This window comes from Podarcis erhardii, assembly GCF_964252035.2.
Source record: "Podarcis erhardii genome assembly, chromosome: 3".
Classification (NCBI taxonomy): domain Eukaryota; kingdom Metazoa; phylum Chordata; class Lepidosauria; order Squamata; family Lacertidae; genus Podarcis; species Podarcis erhardii.
In genome coordinates this window covers 106,327,913-106,347,222 of record NC_138507.1, presented here as the reverse complement: position 1 = coordinate 106,347,222, position 19,310 = coordinate 106,327,913, and the positions used below count along the sequence as shown (strand labels likewise).

The window sequence follows — 19,310 nt, the reverse complement described above, 5'->3', positions numbered from 1 at the left end:
GGAAATCTGCATTGTAGATTTTATCTACTTTCTCCCCCTTCCCTCCTAAGGTGTATATACTTGTTGGACTGCCTGGTCATTTCCTCCTACCCACAATAACCCTGTGTGGTACATTAGCCTGAGATATAGTGAGAGTCATGGCCAAGCAGGGGTTTGAACCCATGTCTCCCAACTTTGGTATTCTTTCTACTACCTGACATGGGGGGGTGAATGGTAGTGAAGTTGAAGCCATCTGAAACAAAGATAGGCATATTGAAAGACAAGGGCAGAGTTGCAACATTGAGGATAGGCAACAGCTAAGCATGTAAATAATTGTGACCATAGCAGCAAGTACATTTGTGCATTGAACTTGGGTACTACGTCCACAGCAACTATAATGGGCAGACTAAATTATTCTGAGTGTGATGTCTCTTTCCACAAGTTGGAGCATAACCAATGTCAGTAACTTGCTTCTGGCCAGAAACAGCAAAGCATTTAGATTTAGAGCAGTTCTGACTAAGGAGCTGATAGTTCTTGGGTCATGGATGTGAATGTGGGTTCGGTCCACGATCCCTTTTTGCGAAGTCCCAGTTCATCTCTGTCTGAATTTAAAGCTTCCTTGGCCCTGTGCCACCACAGACTTTTCCTCCACCTGCTGCAAAATGCAGCTACATTGACTTCTTCTGAATTGGGGGCCGGTTGACGCAAACCCTGCAGAAAAGCGAAGCAAGGAAAGAGTAATGCTGTTTGAAAGTGAAACTAATACATTCAGGAAATGGGGGCTTTAGAATTAAGCAGATGCAAGCAAAGCAATTCACAATCTCAGGGTGGTTGACAAAAGAGATGAGTGAGAAAATGCTCACTTTCCTAATATGTCAAATCCCAAGATCAATACTTAGTTCAGTGTGATGTGAAAGGCCAAAGCAAACCTTGAGTTCACACACTTCACTCCCCTCTCATCTGGCACAGCTGTGAAGGGTCCAGAAGCTTCCACTTTTGCTTAGCCACAAGCTTGTTGCATTGCCACAACTGACAAAATGTGGTTAATTTGAATTGATGGCTAAAGCCAACTTGAAACCATGGGTTCATCTAAACCAGTTTAAAATGACTGGCCCAAGGGTGAATGTAGTCCATGTGAACCAAAAGGGTCTAGACTCTAGCCACTCCTGCCTTGAAGCAACAAAGTGCAGTGAGGTAAAATGAGGAAAGAGTTTCATTCCCCTCTCCCACATAGTCTTTTTAATGTAAGGACCCCCAAACCCCTGCTTTGTATGTAAATAAAAAGTTACTCACTTTGACGCAAGCCACTTCTGCAGCCTTTAACATCTGAAGAGCCACCTGGATTAGATTCTGTGCATTTCTCACAAGGTGCTCGGCAGATGACCTGCTTTTACCTGTTGATGCATTTACCCTTGGAAGTACAGAGAGAAAGCATTATGCAGTGCACCTAAGGTGTGACATGGGACTTCTGTGGCTGGAGGAAGAGGTGTTGAGCCCTACTCATGCATTGCTTTCCTGATCTAAACCCTCTAGGGATGTTTTTGGCGTGTTCTATTGATTACTCTTTTATTTATGTAATACTGTATTGTTGTAATTCTACCCTGATAAGGCTAGTTCATATCATCCATTGCCAACCATCCCAGTAAACATAAGGATCAACGGTGATAAAAAACAAACAAACTTTTAAATCGACTAAAGAAATATTATTCACCTTTCCTGGGTACCAGTGCTGAAAAGCCAGCACTGAAGTGCTCAACCAATCCTGTTCACAAGAACAAACTCACAGTAAGTGTGTTCACTGCTGCAACTCCCTCCCTCATCCACTAGAAGGGGGCTTGGAACCTTTTGCCCTCCAGTCCAGACCATCATCTTCCCAGCTCCACGTGGGGCAGGCAACTAAGGAGATCTGGAGACTATGAACATCTGGAGGGCCACAGGTTCCTCAGCCCTACTCAGAGACATATGCAATAAATCTCTCCCCTAGCAATAAATTGTGCTTTGCATTTTATCCTATGGGAAGAATCAGAGAGCATGTTCTGAAAGAGCCAGTTACCTGGAAACGATGCTAAGCTGGTAGCTAATGGTCTTGGTTTGCTCCATGGCATACAGCAGTTCGGTCGCACATCTTTCGTCTAGGCAGTTCTTTGCAATGATGCCGGCAAACTTTACCAGGGCTTCCCCTCCAGAAATGATCTGTGCGGCGCAGGAAATGAGTTGTTCCTTGGTCTAAATGGGAAGCAGTTCCAAAAGAAAACCCCACAACACAAAATCAGTTCAGATACCCACTAATACATTCACACTCTACTCTTTATCCAAATAACTCAGAACAGGCAGGCAGTGTCTATAACCTGCAGCTGAGGAATAATAGCATTTTAAAAAGCTCCCTGCATCTGGAAACGGGAGTGGGGAACCCTTGGTCCTCCGGATGTTGCTGAACTACAACTCCCATTGGCTCTAGCAAGCATGGTCAATGTCTAGGGCTGGTGGGAGTTGTAGTTCAACAACATCTGGATGCTCCAAACCTCCCCACACCACATCTGGAAAGGCAGCAGGTTAAGGAGAAAGGCTAGGTGGGAGTATTCTTCCTAATAGAATAGTTTTCTATGTGGAGGGGAGTGTGGACTATTTAAACATTTCAGCTGAGGTTAAGGACAGTGTTGTCCAGAATGACAAGGCAGAGTGACCAGGTATAGGCATCTGAAAGGCATAACCAGCCAGAAGACAGCAAAGGAAAGCAAAACAAAAGGCACAGATGAGCACCCTGAAAGCCAGCTTGGCATATTTATTTAATAGGTGAAGTTTCTCCAGGAGTTTGCACAGCAGAATAACAAAGGCAGCACTGTAGAGAAATTAGAAAGGGCAGAGTCTGTTGAGAAGGAACAATATGGTGGCCTGAGCTTTTGCCCTGGTCTTCTTTCCCGAAAGAAAAAACATTAATGGGGAAGTACCGCGATTGGCCCCTTCCTTTTTAGAAACTTGGCCATGTAGGACATCTGAGTTGTCATCTGCTGCGTGACTTGTGCAATTGGACAGCCGTCATGCCCCGACTTCTCAGAGTCTCCTGGCGAGGTAGCAGGGCTGGCTCTCAAGCTGCGTTCAGAGTAACTGGGCTCGAAACCACTTTGCAAATCTTCCTGGGGCTGATGGAGAAAGCAAAAGAGGAAATTCCAGCCTAGAGAATACACGGCGTGTCCTCTTGATAAAATGCAAAGAATGAAATCCAGGTACTCAATAAATAAAACGCATTTCTATATAATATACAGGACAATCTTATAGCTAGATTGTCAAGCATATAGAGTGGTACCTCAGGTTACGGACGCTTCAGGTTACAGACACTTCAGGTTACAGACTGCTAACCCAGAAATAGTACCTCGGGTTAAGAACTTTGCTTCAGGATGAGAACAGAAATTGCGCAGCGGCGACAGCAGGAGGCCCCATTAGCTAAAGTGGTGTCTCAGGTTAAGAACAGTTTCAGGTTAAGAACAGACCTCCGGAACAAATTAAGTTCTTAACCCGAGGTACCACTGTATAAACATTGGTATTACCAAAGGGAGTATGTAGCCACACGTCAATGAGATACAAGGTATGAATATAATTCACTGCAAAAAAAAACTGTATTCTGAGGGTAACGATTCTGTGTTTTGACTTTTACAGTCTTCTTCAGTGACATACAAGAAAAGAGGGGCCTCTGCTTGGATATGGGCCCAGAAGGCATAGTCATATTTGTGATTTGCTGCAATGAGGTTCTTTTGTGGGTTGGGGAAAAAAATGACCTGTTGCTCTTCAGACCCCAGCAGCAAGTTTATTCTTCTGCTATTGGGAGAAATAGCAGTGTGGGGGTATTTTTTACCAAGCAAATGCTTGGCCAGTTCTGCATGTTTGTCTCCCTAAGCCAGCCCCCTCCCAACCTGGTGCTCCAGATGTTTTGTATGTTAATCCATCAGCCTCAGCCAGCATGGCCAGCCAGGCAGCAATCTGGAGTTGGGGAAGGGTACATTATCCCAAGGTGGGGAACATGTGGCCTGTGGATGTAGTTGGATTCACAAAACACACATGTCACAGAAGAGAAGCACGATAGGCTGAAGGGCTAGTAAATTGCTGAGGGAAAGGTGGAGATGGCTTCTGACCCCCAAATACAAAACCCACATTTGTTTGCTCCAAAACCCACTTCCCATAAGGGAAACTGGTGAGGCTAAAAGAATGGATTTTTCAGAAAAGATCTTGCAATAAGTTGGAGCAGCTCTACTCCTCTCACCGTATCCTGATGTAACTGGTGAGAAAACAGTGGTATCGCTGGCAAAGCACATCCTCAATAACTGCTAAAGAGCTATCGGAGATACGAACCATCTTACCGTTTTGGTAACGTCCCTAGCAAGCAACAGGCCTTGCCCAGTCTTAGTAGCTTTGTGCTTTGGTGTCCCAGGACTCTGGTCCTTTGCACTACCCAGTTCTTTCTGTAAGGGGGGTTGCAGCTGACAGACAGGTTGGCTGGAAGGCATGTGCCCCTCCTTGTTTTGCAAGCACCTCCTCACGTGCTCCACAGCTGTTTCACTTGCACCCTTTGCGGACTGAAGCTGTTTCACAAGATAAGCCGCTGTAGCAGACCACTCGTATAAAACACTGTCTCCGAGAAGATGCTCCTTGTCTAGCTGGCTTTGGAGTTCCCCAGCTCTCCTGATCACTTCATCGGTGAGGAGCAGAAGGTGGTCTGCCGTGGAAAGCAAGTTCCCTCTCAGTTCCTCAGAAGAAAGGCTCTCCAGAGCATCACCAACGGTCTTTTTGACCATCTGGATATTTGCCCGGAGCTCATCCGCATTTTTCTCAAAGGCCTCCTTGTCTATTTCGACCCTGTCGCCTTCACTGCCACGTGGCAAAGGCTGGGTTCGGCTGATGATGTTTCGGATGCAACTCAAGTATTCTCCATTGATCACCCTCATCTGAAGCAGAAGGACTTTGGCTGTTATGGCAAGTTCCCTTTGGAGAAGCTCAAAACGAACCGACAAATTGGGGGCAGGCAGCGGGGAGGCGGTCAGAACATCAGCAACTCCAAGCAGGGAGTATGTCAGTATTTTCATCTGCTCCTTTAGTGCTGTAACCTCGTGCTTAGCGCTGTGTTCAGCACATGATAGAAGCGACAGCCTGCTTGCTTCCTGTATCCGAAGGGAACTTTCTGATACTGCTGCCAGGCTGCTCTGCAAGCAGGGCAGGTGCTTTGTTTTGTCTCGCAGCTCAGTTAAGGACAATACGTCTCTTCCTATAAACTGGTCTACAGAGTTTAGGAATGCTTGGATGGTGACAGACCACAAGAGGCAATGGGCATCCATTGTCTCCAGCTCAGCTTTGTTGCTGGAGTGGGGCTGATTAACAGCCAGCGCCTTTTCAAGCAAGAGTTTTGTCCTGGCTTGCACACAAATTAGTTTAGCTTGAACTCGCAGAAAAGTTTCGTGAAGTCTGGGAAGCTCAGGTAGCCCCTCGTCGTGTTCTATACGAGTGGCTTTGCCAGCCAGCTGAACAACAGCTTGTAAAATCTCCATGATCTCGCCTAACACTTTAGCATTGTCAGAAAATTCGGAAGAGGATCGGACACAAATTAACTGCCTAGCCAGGCTGTACCAAAAACTTGCAACAACGGTCAGACCTTGCTTAACTGCATCGATTCTCTCCGAGAGCAAAACTGCTGTTTGCTGAAGTGTCTCTGTGCAAGGAACAGAGTTTGAGTCTACCTCTCTGGCTGAGCTAACAAGACAAGGGATTAATGTCACTATTTCTCTGTATTGCAACAGTTCCTCTGACACAGGCAGCTTAGAAACCTGCAAGGCCTCTTTAGCAGCATCAACCCAGCAAGTGGAAAGCTCCAATAAGTCAGAGCAAGCGCTGTTCAGACTTGTGACATTGTGTGTCTTTGTAGCTGCTAGGATCTCGCTGATCAGAGTGTGCATATTGATCTTTCCACTTGCACCTTCAGAAAATAAATCACTGCCACTAGGATTTGGGGGGGAAGAACTGGAGACAGGGATAGACCTGCCTGAGAGCTCTTCCAGTATTTCTGAATTGTTTGAACTACTTTGCTTCGTGGTGCTTTGTGTATCAAGCTCTATAAGGTCCTGGGGAGTGAAACAATCTGGAACATCTTTGAAAATAACGCCACTTCGAACACCCACCCGAAGTGGGCTGAGAATATCTGGCTGATTGCACTCATCCAGTCCCAGTCTGACACTGCAAGCAGCCTCCATCAAATCTTTTGCCCTCTTTGAATATTCATCTTTGGCTTGCAGACTAGCCATTCTTGCCAGACACTGATCTGCAGCAACCTTCACCTGCGATATGGCATTTTCCAGTTGCTTAATTAGAACCAGCAGTCCATTCCGGAAAATGGGATCTCTGGCTCTGTCCAGATGTCTGCTGGTAAACTCAACAACTTGCACAGCTCTTTTGGAAAGACTGGATGCGTGCTGAGAAAACTCTCCAGATTGCTGCTCCTCTAAGGCCCTTTCACTCCTTGTTTTGTGCTCCACCATGTCCTGCAGACATAATTTGAGAAATTCACGCAGATCAATTACTTTGTCCAAACACATCAGCAGGCTTTCGGTTGTGCTCAACCACGTCTGACACAGGAAGTGCAATTTTTCGGGTGCACCCTTACGACCTGAAGGGTGGCTCATTTCACTGAGGAGGGCAGGCACAGTGGCAAGAAGTCTACTCAGATGGTCTACACAGCCTTCGATGCTTTGAATGGTTTTCCTTTCGGTGCAGGTGACTAGAACAAAATTTGTTGCTTTGAGCATCTGGTTGGAATGGTTGAAGAATTCAGTAGTGAGAGGCTTCAGTTTTCTTAGGAAACCTCCATTTTCAGCAGGAGAACATGGTTGCATGGCAGCTTCCACCAACCTCTTCATGGGTCCTTTGGTCTCCACAAAATTGTCCAGAACTTGATAGAGAACAGCAGTATGTACTGCTTGATCAAGATTTTCCATCTCTGCTCTCATGGCAGAACATTTCTCTTCTATACTACCCGCTCTCTGGTTTTCCACTGGGAAAGCCTCCAGTGTGCCCTCATTTGTGGCAATCATCTTTCTGAACTTCAGGAGGCGATGGCAGTGCTGGACCAGAATGAGCTTCACAGGTCCTCTTGACGAGTCAGCTAACAGCATGATGTAGAATATTAGCGATTCTACAAGGAAGCTTATCTCACCCTCATTAGACTGAGGTCTGGACAGAAGGCTCAAAACATTGTGCAAGTGGTGAGGAAAGAGCCCGGTTCTTTCATGTAGTTTCTTTGTTCCCACCTTGTTCCTCAGCTGGGAGATCAGTTCCTTCACCGTGCTTCTTGCCAAGCCAAAAATATAGCTTTTCGAGACTTCCACTTGCTCCTCACTAGGGTGCTTTAAGCTGCTGAGTTTTGCTGTGTACAGCATCGGAATGCAGTTTTTAAGGAGCTGCAGGGTTTGAGCCAAGTGCTTCCGACAAGATTCTTTCAGATCCCAAAGAAGTCTTTCTGTCAATTTGGTCAGCAGCAACAAAGCCTCCGAAAAGCTGCGGAAAGTGACCAGCATTGCGGATACGTCTTCAGCAGGTTCCAGTACAAGGAGGCAGTTGAAAAGCCAGTGGGCAGCTTGAATTATCTTCCTAACCAGGGCATCATCTTCTGCTTGGAGGACCTAGTAAATTAATTAAGAAGGTATGTATCATTATTTTTTAATTGCATTGGAATAATCATCTTGGGTGAGGGAGATTAAACACCACCTGCATTTTGAGAATGTTGATGTATAAATATTAGCTATAATGTTAAAAGCACAGGTATATTAGCAGCTCTCCTGTGCTGTCATCTCATTTTATGAAGGTCAGGATTAAAATAAAAATAAAAATAAAATTTAAAAGGTCAGCATAGTTGCAATAATCTATTTGGCAACTCTTATAGTGTCATGCTTTTGAATTATGGTGCTGGAGGAGACTCTTGAGAGTCCCATGGACTGCAAGAAGATCAAACCGATCCATTCTGAAGGAAATCAGCCCTGAGTGCTCACTGGAAGGACAGATCATGAAGCTGAGGCTCCAAGACTTTGGCTACCTCATGAGAAGAGAAGACTCCCTGGAAAAGACCCTGATGTTGGGAAAGATGGAGAGCACAAGGAGAAGGGGACGACAGAGGACAAGATGGTTGGACAGTGTTCTCAAAGCTACCAGCATGAGTTTGACCAAACTGCAGGAGGCAGTGGAAGACAGGAGTGCCTGGCGTGCTCTGGTCCAGGGGGTCACGAAGAGTCGGACACAACTAAATGACTAAACAACAACAATAGTGTCATTATCCTAAATGCAGGGATGGGGAACCTCAAGCCCAGAAGCTGAATGCAACCTTCCAAGCTCCTCTTTCTATGCAGGCACATGCCTCATTGGTCCTGCTTAGTACCTTGAGTGCTTTGGCCCAGCTAGAATGTGTCCTTAAACTCAGATAATGCCTCTTGCTTGCCTGGATGAGGAAAAGAGAGGGGTGTGTGAGTGGGTGCAGAAACTAGCTGCTGTACAAAGGGAAAAATTGCATCCATTGCTCCACCCATTTTTGCATCTGGCCCCGCCCACCAGCAGCATGCGTGGTGCCCAGAAGGTTGCTCAGAAGGGAATGTGAAAAAGATTCCCCTAAACTCTTCTAATGTTCCAGAGATGAGATTTCATTTTCATATATTACCTATATAATATTATTGCAAGAAAAAAGTCATCATGCTGTAGTTTGCATGGCCACCACTAGGTGGCCAGGTGAACCTCAGTGTGACAACAACAGGTGAAGTGAGCAAGCAGGTAGGGAGGCCTTGCCATGTTCCCCCTGTCATGTTGCTGCCGCCACCACTCGCCTGCCCGTCATGAGCAACATGAATGATGACTGTAGCATACCCTCCAACATTTATCCGATGAAAACAGGGACGTCCTACTCCATAAAAATAATAACAATAATTTTATTGTATATACCGTATTTTTTGCTCTATAAGACTCACTTTTCCCCTCCTAAAAAGTAAGGGGAAATGTGTGTGCGTCTTATGGAGCAAATGCAAGCTGCACAGCTATCTCAGAAGCCAGAACAGCAAGAGGGATTGCTGCTTCCACTGCGCAGCGATCTCTCTTGTTGTTCTGGCTTCTGAGATTCAGAATATTTTTTTTCTTGTTTTCCTCCTCCAAAAACTAGGTGCGCCTTGTGGTCTGGCGCGTCTTATAGAGTGAAAAAATATGGTATACCCTGCCAATCTGATGGGGTTGCCCCAGCCACTCTAGGCAGTTTCCAATGTATATAAAAACATAACCAAACATTTAAAAGCTTCGCTATACAGGGCTGCCTTCAGATGTCTTCTAAAGGTTGTATAGTTACTTATCTCCTTGGCTAGGGGGTCGGATAACTCCATACCCTCCAACATTTCTCTGATGAATATAGGGACGTCCTAAGGAAAACTGAGACATTCTGGGATCAAATCAGATTCTGGAAAACAGGGACACTTGGAGGGTCTGCTGCACTCTGTAGTAATATAAATACAAATTCATAGTGCATGATGAACAGCATGGTCCACCAGTTACGGTGCCCTGCGCCCAGCAGGGACCAGCCTCTCTTGGGATACTGCAAGGCCTGCCCCCAACTCCCCACTGACTCAGGAAGAAGGCCTAGGGAGGCGTATAACGCCATATAGAAGCCTGAAGTTGCAGCCAGCAGTTTGTAGCAATTAACTGACGACGAAAACATCACTGAAACACTGGTGAGTGAGCCCGTTTGTGTTTAAACACACTGGAAATACGTTTGTCGTACTTTTATGGTTTCCACGAGGATCCTTTTTGCAGATGCTGCCAGTTCCTCTAGGCAGTTCTCGGCATCAGGTTGAATGAGAAGCTTCTGAGCAACCAGGAAGATGTTTTCCCCAGAGATCAGGAGAGATTCCGCTGCGGGTGCCATTTCCCGCTTTAGCACCTCATCATCGGATTCTTCAGCCAGCCTAGAATCAGGCAAAAGATAATAATAATAGTAATAATAATAACAATACAGTGGTACCTCTAGATGCGAACGGGATCTGTTCCGGAGCCCCGTTCACATCTAGAAGCAAACGTAACTAGCAACAGCATGTCTGCGCATGCACGCGTCACTTTTTGCCCCTTCTGCGCATGCGCGTTACGTCATTTTGAGCCTCTGCGCATGCGCAAGTGGCAAAACCCGGAAGTAACACGCTCCATTACTTCCGGGTTGCCGCGGAGCGCAACTCAAACGCGCTCATCCCGAAGCACATTCAATCCGAGGTATGACTGTAATAATAATATTAATAATAATAATAATAAATATTATTATTATTTCTACCCCGCCCTCCCCAGCCAAAACCGGGCTCAGAGCAGCTAACATCAAATACATAAAACCAGGATATCAATTAAAATACATCCTAAAATCAAATCAGAATCAAAGTGAAATCCAATCAGATGGCAACCTGCAGATTGGGGACCTTAAATGCTCACCAGCCTAACTGTTTGTACTGATCTTATATGAGCCTGTGAGAAAAGGGGGGGCACTTTCATACAAGTTCTTATAAGGAGAGAGGGGGAGTCAGACTGGACCCCGACCAAAGGCCTGGTGGAACAGCTCCATCTTGCAGGCCCTGCGGAAAGATATCAGATCCCGCAGGGCCCTGGTCTCTTGTGGCAGAGCATTCCACCAGGTCGGGGCCACGGCCGAAAAGGCCTTGGCTCTGTTGGAGGCCAGTCTAACCTCCTTGAGGCCCGGGACCTCCAAGATGTTATTTGTTATGTACTGAAGTTCTCACCCTGGGCCAGCAGGGGGATACTGTAGATAGTTTTCACTCAGGTCCACATATGCAAATAAGGGATTGAAAGTGACGCTCAGTGATTGGATAGTTACAGAAAGTTGTTACAGTTGCTTTGTATTGGAGCTCTATATAAGCAGGCTGGCTGAACCCTTCAGTTCAGTTCTGTTACGGCCTGTGAATTAACAAGAGCTGTTTGAAGAATCGCTGTGTCGTCTGATATGTTCACCCACAAGTTAACATTATTATTTGCGGACTGTAAGGTCCTCCATGGGGCATACCAGGAGAGGCGGTCCCGTAGGTACGAGGGTCCTAGGGTGTATTGGACTCAGCTCAATAACTCTTTTTCTAGAAAAATAGCACTGGAGGGCCCCCTCCTGAGCCAGCATTGCTTCCTCTGATGGCTTAGCAACAGTGATAGATTAGGTGTCCTTAGCAATGCCTAATGAGTGCTGAATCATGAGAGCTACCTCCACAATTTGCATGCTAACTTTCTTCAGAAATGGCCAACTGACTTTTTTTTTTAATGAACTTTAAGAGACTGGAGCCACTGCTGGTCTTGGGTCTCTCAAAATCCTATTCTTTCTACCCATCTGTTGATGGCCCTGCAGGACAACTTGGCAAGCCTAGTCCCTGACTTAATATATGGGGGAATTTGGATGGCTAGCTGGTTGGTTTGAGCCCAAATTTCAAATTGAACTATTTTACATTTTAAAATGCTTTTGAATTAAAATTATGCTTTTGCTGGAGGAGACTCTTGAGAGTCCCATGGACTGCAAGAAGATCAAACCGATTCATTCTGAAGGAAATCAGCTCTGAGTGCTCACTGGAAGGACAGATCCTGAAGCTGAGACTCCAATACTTTGGCCACCTCATGAGAAGAGAAGACTCCCTGGAAAAGACCCTGATGTTGGGAAAGATGGAGAGCACAAGGAGAAGGGGACGACAGAGGACGAGATGGTTGGACAGTGTTCTCGAAGCTACCAGCATGAGTTTGACCAAACTGCGGGAGGCAGTGGAAGACAGGAGTGCCTGGCTTGCTCTAGTCCATGGGGTCATGAAGAGTCGGACACGACTAAACAACTAAACAACGACAACAAACTTTAAAAAAATAAATATTACCTCCTTGCAGTAGAGGAAAGCTGTCCAGTAGCTTTGGCTAATTCCTCTGCTGCCTCCTGTAAACCAGCCAAACCTTCACGATTCACTTCTCCCCATTGTACTGCTATAATTAAGTGGTAAAGTTCAGCAACCATGGGTGAAATAATTCTCTCGGTGGATTTGGTGTAAACAACAGCAGTGATGTCATACAGAGAAAAAGGTTCCATTGCTTCGGCTCTGGAAATAGGAAAACCACTGTTACCTAAGTCAGTTCTACAATGTAAACAAAGGGGTGTTAATACAGTGGTACCTCGGGTTAAGAACTTAATTCGTTCTGGAGGTCTGTTCTTAACCTGAAACTGTTCTTAACCTGAGGTACCACTTTAGCTAATGGGGCCTCCCGCTGCCGCCGCCGCACAATTTCTCTTCTCATCCTGAAGCAAAGTTCTTAACCCGAGGTACTATTTCTGGGTTAGCGGAGTCTGTAACCTGAAGCGTCTGTAAACTGAAACGTCTGTAACCCGAAGTACCACTGTATAGTTACTAAAGTGCTCGCCCCATTCCCCAAATAAATTTGAAATCCAGAGGTGGGCATTTGTACTTCCTGTTTCCGTGTCATGAAAGAGCACTGAGGACTTACTACATAATAATAACAATAACAACAACAACAACAACAACAACAATAATAATAATATTCCGCCCATCTGGCTGGGTTTCCCCAGTCATTCTGGGTGGCTTCCAACAAAACACTAAAATACAATAACCTATTAAACATTAAAAGGTTCCCTAAACAGGGCTGCCTTCAGATGTCTTCTAAAAGTTTCGTAATTGTTCTCTTTGACATCTGGTGGGAGGGCGTTCCACAGGGCGGGTGCCACTAGCGAGAAGGCCCTCTGCCTGGTTCCCTGTAACTTGGCTTCTCGCAGCAAAGGAACTGCCAGAAGGCCCTCGGCGCTGGACCTCAGTGTCCGGGCAGAACGATGGGGTTGGAGACACTCCTTCAGGTATACTGGACCAAGGTCGGAAACGTACATCTATGTAACCACAGCTCATTTACCAGAATTGAAACAGATCACATTGGTTAGCAGGCAGAAGAACTACTAATTCTGCTTCAGATCCCGAAGGACCAACTGCACTGCAGGAATATCTCAGCTGTAGCTGAAACACTCAGCTGAAAACACTCCCAACTCTCTGTTCTGACATTATACATACTGTATTCCTGTCAGACTCTGATGGGTAACACAATGCTGATATGGTTTGTTACTCCTGTTTTAATAAACTTATTATATCAACATTACCTTTTAGCAGTACCTAACTGCCATATTTAGTGAGTATTCATGAATTTAAAATATATAATTGTAGAGATATTTTCCCCTATTAATTTGTGCCAATCAACACATTAGAAGATTAACAGATTTAGAGTGAATCAGCAATTCTGACTTGTTAACTGCATGTGTTAGTTGGCTTACCAATGCGTAATATCAAGTGTTGTCAACAGCTCTTTTTGTGAATGGTGACTGTTAATAACTTAACAATCACCAGCTGTGGTTTTCTACATTTCATTTCCTCCTTACCTGGCTGTTTACATTTCCTACCCATCCCTAACCATGTGTGTCTGGCTGTGTATGTGATTTGCGATACACACGCACACACCCCACTCAGGGTGGCATAGATCTGAAGAAAAGTGCCATGGTTCACACAAACGCCACAATAAATTTGTTAGTCTTTAAATGCCACAATACTATCTGGGAATTTTTGCTGAGGCGTACTAACAGAGCTACCCCGCCAGAAGTTGTTAATCTGCCATATGCATGTTTAAATCGAAATATTAAAAGTTCTGATAGGCTCGGAAATAGCTATGCACATACAATGAAATCTACGGTATTTTCAGAGTGGAAGGTAAAAACATGTGCATTCCCTCTTTTTTATGAGAATCATTCAAACACACCCCACACACTGCTAGAATGGACACCCATACATGAAGGAAGAGTGATAACTTACGTATGTTGCTGCAAAGGGGGCGTCTATTGGTTTCCAAATGCACACTTCTCATTAATGGACTAGAAATGGCAGCTTCATAAATAATTTATCTTGGCTTGTTTACAAGTAATCGGAGCCATCGGCAGATGTGATGCCTGTCATGGCAACAGGCAGTCAGCTGATCGGGGACCTGACATCACTGTCAATGGGGCTGGCTGGCAAATCATGGTGAACCTGTTAAGAACTAAAACAGGGCAAGCCTCCCACAACTACCAGACCTCATGCCTGATGTCTTAGGAGATCTGACCCATAAGGAGTTGAGGGACAGGAAAAATTTGAAGTCTTATATGACATTGGTAGAATGACACAGAGAGGTGGAGCATGTCTACACCGATGTACAGAGGTGAGGGAGAATTTTAATTTGGTTCACACTTAAAGGCAAACCTACTTAATTACCTACTTAATTCTCACTTTACCTGAAGCATTGCACAAACTGAAACACAGACAGCTTTCAAAATTTGCACTTCTACAAAAATTTCACTGCAGTTCTGCAGCCAAGGAATGTGCACAAACATTCAAATGCTAGGGTAAAGTGTTTCAGGAAAAGGCATGTTGGTGAAAACTGCATACGAAAATGAAAACCAATTTGCAAAAATGTGTTTACACCAAAAAATTGCATGCAAGAATGTTTCTATTATGATAAATTCTCACTGAAATGCTGGCTAGTTTTCATTGGGGCTTTTCTTTTTTTCTTCCCCCCAAAATTGCAAACTGATGTGGAAATGCGTTGAACCCAATTTTAGCTGGAGAAATGAGAAACAGAGAAACTGAAATTGACAGACTTGTCCATTCCCTCCAATAGGGAACAGGTCCATCAAATTTCACTAGACCTGAAGTTCAGGCTTACAACAATCATTACTATTTTGTACAAGCAAGACATCTCTGAGGCCATTTCATGAGCGGTCTGATAAACGTTGGCGCTGCCACACAGAATATACCGTATTTTTTGCTCTATAAGACTCACTTTTTCCCTCCTAAAAAGTAAGGGGAAATGTGTGTGCATCTTATGGAGCGAATGCAGGCTGCGCAGCTATCCCAGAAGCCAGAACAGCAAGAGGGACTGCTGCTTTCACTGCACAGCGATCTCTCTTGCTGTTCTGGCTTCTGAGATTCAGAATATTTTGTTTCTTGTTTTCCTCCTCCAAAAACTAGGTGCGTCTTGTGGTCTGGTGCGTCTTATAGAGCGAAAAATACGGTACCTCGCTGAGCCACATGCTATGGTCACGGCAAAGGAATTGCCCCATCCATGGGAGGAAGGTACGAAATCTGTTGGTGTTAAGCTGCTCATACACTACATGCCTGTACAGTGGTACCTCGGGTTACAGACGCTTCAGGTTACAGACGCTTCAAGTTACAGACTCCGCTAACCCAGAAATAGTACCTTGGGTTAAGAACTTCGCTTCAGGATGAGAACAGAAATTGTACGGCAGCAGCGCAGCAACAGCAGGCAGCCTCATTAGATAAGGTGGTACCTCAGGTTAAGAACAGTTTCAGGTTAAGAACGGACCTCTGGAACAAATTAAGTTCTTAACCCAAGGTATTGTGGAGTCTGACTGATGGGACGACATTCTTGAACATGGCAAGGCCTTGTGGTGAAAATTCTGATGCTTCAGCCTCAGAGACAGTGCCACTTTCCACTGCCCAGTGGACCCAACAACTCTCTGTGCCTTCAGACATGCTGCTAATCATAGACAGCACTTGGGCACCTGCAAGGAAACTCAAAAGAGCTGCTGCCAGTCACGTGTAGACAGCATTGAGCTAGATGGACCAATAGTCTGACTCAGTGTAAGGCCACTTCTTAAAACCCTATGACCTGTATGTAGATCCTATTGGTAGGTGCTGAACATCCCTCAGTGCAGACTTTTCCCCCAGTGCAAACAAGATTCCCTCGCTTCCACTCCACTTCTTTCCTTCCCTTCCATGCCTCTGACACCGCAACTATAACACAATCACAATGGCAAGTGGCCATTGTCAGCCTTATCCTCCACAAATTCGTCTAATCTTCTTTCAGAGCCATCCAAACCAGTGCCCATCGGTACATTAAAGGTAAAAGGACCGCTGGCCATTAGGTCCAGTTGTGACTGACTCTGGGCTTGCGGTGCTCATCTCGCTTTATTGGCTGAGGGAGCCGGCGTACAGCTTCCAGGTCATGTGGCCAGCAGAACCTTCTGGTGAACCAGAGAAGCGCATGGAAACGTCATTTACCTTCCCGCCAGAGCGGTACCTATTTATCTACTTGCATTTTGACGTGCTTTTGAACTGCTAGGTTGGCAGGAGCAGGGACCGAGCAACGGGAGCTTACCCCGTCGCGGGGATTTGAACCACTGACCTTCTGATCAGCAAGTCCTAGGCTCTGTGGCTTAACCCACAGTGCCACCCACGTCCCTTATGAATACATTAGAGGATGGCAATATGAGAACAGGCCTTTTCTGCGGTGGCTCCGTTTGTGGAACGCTCTCCTCAGGGAGGCTTGCCTGACAACTTCATTACATATCTTCAGGTGAAACGAGTCTCTTCCAACCAGAAATCTGGCTGATTCTATGGCTTTTTAAAAGTGATTGTGGGTTTATTTTTGTTACACATTCTGTATTTTTGTTTTCTATTTTTCTTACATCTTAGAACTGCAGTGTTGTAAGGGGTCCCAAGGATCATCTGGTCCACCCCCCCCCCCATGCAAGAGTCTTTTGCCCAATGTGGGGCTCCTACCCACGGCCCTGAGATTGAATCTCGTGCTGTACCGACTGAGGTCTCCCAGGCCACTATCCCAGTCCTGTTGTGAACCGCCCTGAGATCTTTGGATGAAGGGTGATATGCAAATTTAACAATAACCACAACATTTTGTGGGAGTTGGATGAGATTATCCAGGCAGCCACTGATGGTAGCAGCACGATGATGGGTTTGCTAGTTTTTAGGCTTGCGTGTGAGAAAGAGGGAACGCGTGTGCAGCGAGGAGGGCCCAGAACCCCATTGTCTGCACCCAGCTAGCCGCAGGGTACATATTTGGAGATGCTGCGCGCCTCTGCAACGGCTCCTCTCGAACAAGCGCAGAGAATCAGCCCCCTTTGCGCTACTGATCCGGAGCGAAAACGCACGATCGCGCACCCACACACCGAATCAGCTCCGAATTAATCGCACCCAAAGAGTTTGATAAGTCTTCTGGGAACAGAAAGGACAGGCGGGCAGACGCGGCGAGGCGCTTTTTTCCGGAGCCCGGCCCCCTTTTGCTCCCTGACCCCTGCGCTCCGCGGCCCCGGATCACGGCGGGGTGGAGCCAAGATGGAAGAGGAGCCGCTGCCGACGCTGCCGGAGGGGGAGAGGCTGCCTCGGTCTTCCCAGAAGCCGTTTCCTCCTCCTCCTCCTCCTCCTCCTCCAGAGATAGGCGTGCGCCTCTCTGCAAGCGGCAGCGGCAGTGAAAGTTCGGGCTTGTGAGAGCGCCTCCTCCGCAGGGGTGACCATGGCCCTCCGGGGATAGCTGGAGGGACCCGGGGGCCGCTCGGCCGCCGCTTTTTGATCCGGCTCCTGCTGCTGCCTTCGGCGCCTTCCTCGCGAGCATGTAGGAAGGGGTGACAAGAAATGCTCGGGAGTCCAGCGCTCGAAGGGAAGGTGCCCGGGCTCTGATCCAAGGGAGGCGCGCGCCCGGATCCCACCCCCGGCCGCCCTCCCCGGTGCCGCGGAACCGGAGTCAGACCCGGCGGCAAGAAGCCTCCTTCGCTGCGTCCTCTCGGTTTCGCCGCCGCCGCCCCTAACTCGTTTTTGAGCCCGGCAGGGTGTCTACGTCTCTTGCAATGCCGGTTTGGATGGTTTTTATTTTGGGGGGGCTAAGAGACGGCGGGGCCCCCACGCCTTTTTAATCCATGGCTCCAGGGCTTGCTCTTTGATCCGGCCAGGTGGGGCGGGGGAGTGGCGGCGCATTTTGCGCCTCTATTTATTTATTTATGGTTCATTTTTAAATATACTGTACACACACACATACATACAAAGATGTACACGTTTGTGGCACGGGATGAGAACAGCAGCGTCTACGCGGAAGTCTCCAAAATCCTGCTTTCCACCGGACAATGGAAGAGGCTGAAAAGGGACAACCCCAGGTTTAACCTCATGCTGGGGGAGAGAAACAGGCTGCCATTTGGGAGACTGGGTAAGCGAGCGATGGGGCCGACAGTTATCCGGGCAAACGAGCTGGGTTTTTTGCGCTCTCGAGCATCAGGTTTCCGCGCAACACTCCTAAAGCTGCGCTTGGTTGTATGAATGGGCGCGCGGGGGAGGCAGCCGGCTGCGTTCGAAGCGATACGGCGCCGGGTTTCCTCCCCCTAGACCCGCTTCTTATGTATGCAACTGCTTAAGTTTGGGTGCACCAGAGGAGGGGCGTGAGAGAGAGGGTCTGTCTGGCTCGTGGCGCATATAACTAGATTTGGGTGTTGGCTACTGCAACCAGGGAGTGACTTGACTGTTTCGCAAGTCCGCTTGGGGATTTGCTTTTTCGTGGGGGGGGGGGTTGGAGGACAGAAAGTAGCTGGAGTAAACGACATACTGTACAGTACTGGCACAACGTCATAAAATTGGCATCCCTTAACCTCCTGATATATTTGTTATCAGTGTTTTTTAATGAATTGCGGCAATTGTGAAACTAATTTGGTCTGGGGTGCTCCTCTTGGTAAGGATAATGATGCATTTGGTTGGGTCTCAATCACAACATAATGCTGAGAATCACATTTCTATAGGAATACTTAGATTTCCGCCCCACTCCCAAAGGAACTACTGGAGAGCAAACTTATATAGCAGCCAGTCCCTTATTAGGTACTGAAATGTAATTTATGCCTTTTCATATTAGATGGTGGTTAGAAGCAACCACAGATCTCCAGCAAGCTGCCCATTGGCAGGCATTGCTGTACCTTGACCATTTTTTTAAAAGAAGACTGCTGGATCAAGTGTTCAGCAAAAGTGTTGTTGTGCGTGTGTCATTGTTGATGATAAAAGTAACAAGAGTGCCCTTTATTGAAGTGACATGGGAAGGACTTTTCCTAAGTTGGGAATAGCCTTTGGGAAATAGTAATTAAACTGTGCACAAAAGACGGGTGAATCTTAAACAGTTGTTATATCTTTAATACAAAGACCCAAACACTTGACAAAAAGAGTTTAGTTCACTAATCTCCTCTATTTGAGTTGTTCATAGTTACTGGTTGACTAACTTTAAAGCTGATCCACATTGAAAGCTGATCCACAGACCTCTGGGTATAGGGTGGTATATAAATAATAATAATAATAATAATAATAATAATAATAATAATAATAATAATAATAATTTATTATTTGTACCCCGCCCATCTGGCTGGGTTTCCCCAGCCACTCTGGGCGGCTTCCAACAAAGATAAAAAATACACTAAAATGTCACATATTAAAAACTTCCCT

The 19,310-nt window shown here is 46.3% G+C and overlaps 2 protein-coding genes across 5 annotated transcripts in view; one reads left to right on the top strand and one right to left on the bottom strand.

Moving 5' to 3' along the window:
- Window positions 1-87: 87 nt before the first annotated feature.
- On the bottom strand, window positions 88-14,561 carry LOC309337731 (uncharacterized protein). 4 transcript variants are annotated; one of them, XM_081854504.1, is made up of 8 exons: window positions 14,318-14,561; window positions 11,883-12,098; window positions 9,764-9,947; window positions 4,332-7,637; window positions 2,928-3,119; window positions 2,033-2,205; window positions 1,273-1,390; window positions 88-690 (listed from the first exon to the last, which is right to left on the bottom strand). In XM_081854504.1, the coding sequence occupies exons 2-8, from the start codon at window positions 12,086-12,088 to the stop codon at window positions 496-498; spliced, it is 4,374 nt and encodes a 1,457-aa protein (XP_081710630.1). In that variant the 5' UTR covers window positions 12,089-12,098; window positions 14,318-14,561; the 3' UTR covers window positions 88-495. The 4 variants fall into 4 exon arrangements, with proteins under 4 accessions (XP_081710630.1, XP_081710629.1, XP_081710631.1 ...); XM_081854503.1 differs by lacking the exon at window positions 14,318-14,561 and adding an exon at window positions 13,863-14,289; XM_081854505.1 differs by lacking the exon at window positions 14,318-14,561 and having other exon boundaries at window positions 2,033-2,172; window positions 11,883-12,382.
- Window positions 14,562-17,172: 2,611 nt separating this feature from the next.
- Window positions 17,173-19,310, top strand: part of TTL (tubulin tyrosine ligase) — a 34,917-nt gene continuing 32,779 nt past the window's right edge. The window contains exon 1 of the mRNA XM_081854931.1: window positions 17,173-18,039. Within this exon, the coding sequence (XP_081711057.1) occupies window positions 17,883-18,039 (157 nt within the window). The 5' untranslated portion in view covers window positions 17,173-17,882. The remainder of the gene's footprint in view (window positions 18,040-19,310) is intronic.

What these genes read in the sequence shown, in the direction of transcription:
- LOC309337731 (XM_081854504.1), bottom strand. Translation starts at nt 12,088, where the DNA reads ATGGAACCTTTTTCTCTGTATGACATCACTGCTGTTGTTTACACCAAA. An exon ending in CTTTCCTCTACTGCAAGGAG is followed by an intron (nt 9,948 to 11,882) that starts GTAATATTTATT and finishes GCCTGATTCTAG; the next exon opens with GCTGGCTGAAGAATCCGATG. An exon ending in CAGCTTAGCATCGTTTCCAG is followed by an intron (nt 1,391 to 2,032) that starts GTAACTGGCTCT and finishes TGTACTTCCAAG; the next exon opens with GGTAAATGCATCAACAGGTA.